The sequence below is a fragment of the Poromitra crassiceps genome, assembly GCF_964638095.1.
Source record: "Poromitra crassiceps genome assembly, chromosome: 8".
Taxonomy (NCBI): Eukaryota; Metazoa; Chordata; class Actinopteri; order Beryciformes; family Melamphaidae; genus Poromitra; species Poromitra crassiceps.
In genome coordinates this window covers 49,170,899-49,172,849 of record NC_139629.1, presented here as the reverse complement: position 1 = coordinate 49,172,849, position 1,951 = coordinate 49,170,899, and the positions used below count along the sequence as shown (strand labels likewise).

At 51.4% G+C, this 1,951-nt stretch overlaps 1 protein-coding gene across 1 annotated transcript; it reads left to right on the top strand.

The window, feature by feature from the left end:
- Positions 1-269: 269 nt before the first annotated feature.
- LOC310781164 (rhodopsin) lies at positions 270-1,319 on the top strand (the record flags this gene model as incomplete). The annotated part of the gene is made up of 1 exon (XM_083641710.1): positions 270-1,319. One exon carries the CDS (start codon positions 270-272, stop codon positions 1,317-1,319), a length of 1,050 nt encoding a protein of 349 aa, XP_083497836.1.
- Positions 1,320-1,951: the final 632 nt, after the last annotated feature.

The window sequence follows — 1,951 nt, the reverse complement described above, 5'->3', positions numbered from 1 at the left end:
TAAAGCAGTCGACGGATAGCTCCATAACCTCCGTAACCTTAATATCTTGATGAGTGGTCAGTTATAGTTTGCAGTGGCGGCTGGATTAGATATTAACTGTGGCCTAAATCACTTTATGCTGACGGATTTGGAAAGTGATAATCCAAGGTGTGCCTTTAAAAGCCAGAGTGTTGCCCCCTGGGTCCATTTGTTATCCATCACACTCCTGTACCGGGCCGAGAGAAACACCACAGAAGGATTTGGGCTGAGCGCAACCGCAAACCGCAACCATGAACGGCACAGCGGGACCCGATTTCTATGTTCCTATGTCGAATGCCACTGGCGTGGTCCGGAGTCCCTATGAGTACCCTCAGCACTACCTGGTCAGCCCGGCAGCGTACTCCGCTCTCGCTGCCTACATGTTCATGCTCATCCTGTTCGGCTTCCCCATCAACTTCCTCACCCTGTACGTCACCATCGAACACAAGAAGCTGCGAACCCCTCTAAACTACATCCTGCTCAACCTGGCGGTGGGCGACCTCTTCATGGTGTTTGGGGGCTTCACCACCACCATGTACACCTCCATGCACGGCTACTTTGTCCTGGGACGCCTCGCCTGCAACATTGAGGGATTCTTTGCCACCCTGGGCGGACAGATTGCACTGTGGTCACTGGTCGTGCTGTCCATCGAGAGGTGGCTGGTCGTCTGCAAGCCCATCGCCAGCTTCCGCTTCGGGGAGACTCACTCCATCATGGGCCTGGCCCTCACCTGGGTGATGGCGCTGGCCTGCGCCGCGCCCCCTCTCGTCGGCTGGTCTCGCTACATCCCCGAGGGCATGCAGTGCTCGTGCGGAGTCGACTACTACACGCGCGAACCCGGCGTCAACAACGAGTCCTTCGTCGTCTACATGTTCACCTGCCACTTTTTGGGCCCGTTGTTTATCATCACCTTCTGCTACGGCCGTCTGCTCTGCGCCGTCAAAGAGGCCGCCGCCGCCCAGCAGGAGTCTGAGACCACCCAGAGGGCCGAGAGGGAAGTCACCCGCATGGTCATCATGATGTTCGTCGCCTTCCTGGTATGCTGGATACCCTACGCCAGCGTGGCCTGGTACATCTTCACAAACCAGGGCAGTGAGTTCGGGCCGGTCTTCATGACCCTCCCCGCCTTCTTTGCCAAGTCTGCGTCCATCTACAACCCGGTCATCTACGTCTGCCTGAACAAGCAGTTCCGCCACTGCATGATCACCACGCTGTGCTGCGGGAAGAATCCCTTCGAGGCGGAGGATGAGGCCGCCTCCAAGACCGAGGCCTCCTCTGCGTCCTCTGTCTCCCCTGCATAAATGGGACCCTCGGCAGAAGCTCCACGATCCAAGAAGAAGACTTCTACTCTGAAACCACTGAAGGCTCAAGTCTACAGAAATAACTTCCTTTTTTGTATTTTTACAAACCACTTGGTTCAACCTAAAGACAGTTGCAGGAAATGGCAGTTGTTTGTGTATGTACAGAATATCCAACGTAACAATCTATGAGAGATGGGGGGGTTTTTGTGTTGAAAGGAAAATGGTTAATCTCTTACAGTTGGACCCTATATGTTACTGGCTTATTTTTGAATGTAGAGGCATGTAATCAAGGCAACGTAAAATAAAACGCACTTTGCAAATGAATCTCCCTGTTTACGGTATGTTTTACTTACAACCGGGGTTGAAAAGTACAAGTGACTGTAGGATACACTATTCACCTTATGTAGCCCCGCCCACTTGACCCAGTTGTGTTATGACTTCCTGTTCAAAACATGTCTGTTTGACCTGCTCACTAGTACTGTACTGTCACAGGAAGTGTCAACACAACAGGAAGTAACTGGCTGACTCCTGTGTTGGAACATAAGGTGAATATCAAATGAATAAATGTGAACGATCTATTCAGAATGCATTCACGTCTTGAGTCAATTAATAATAATAATAATAATAATAAT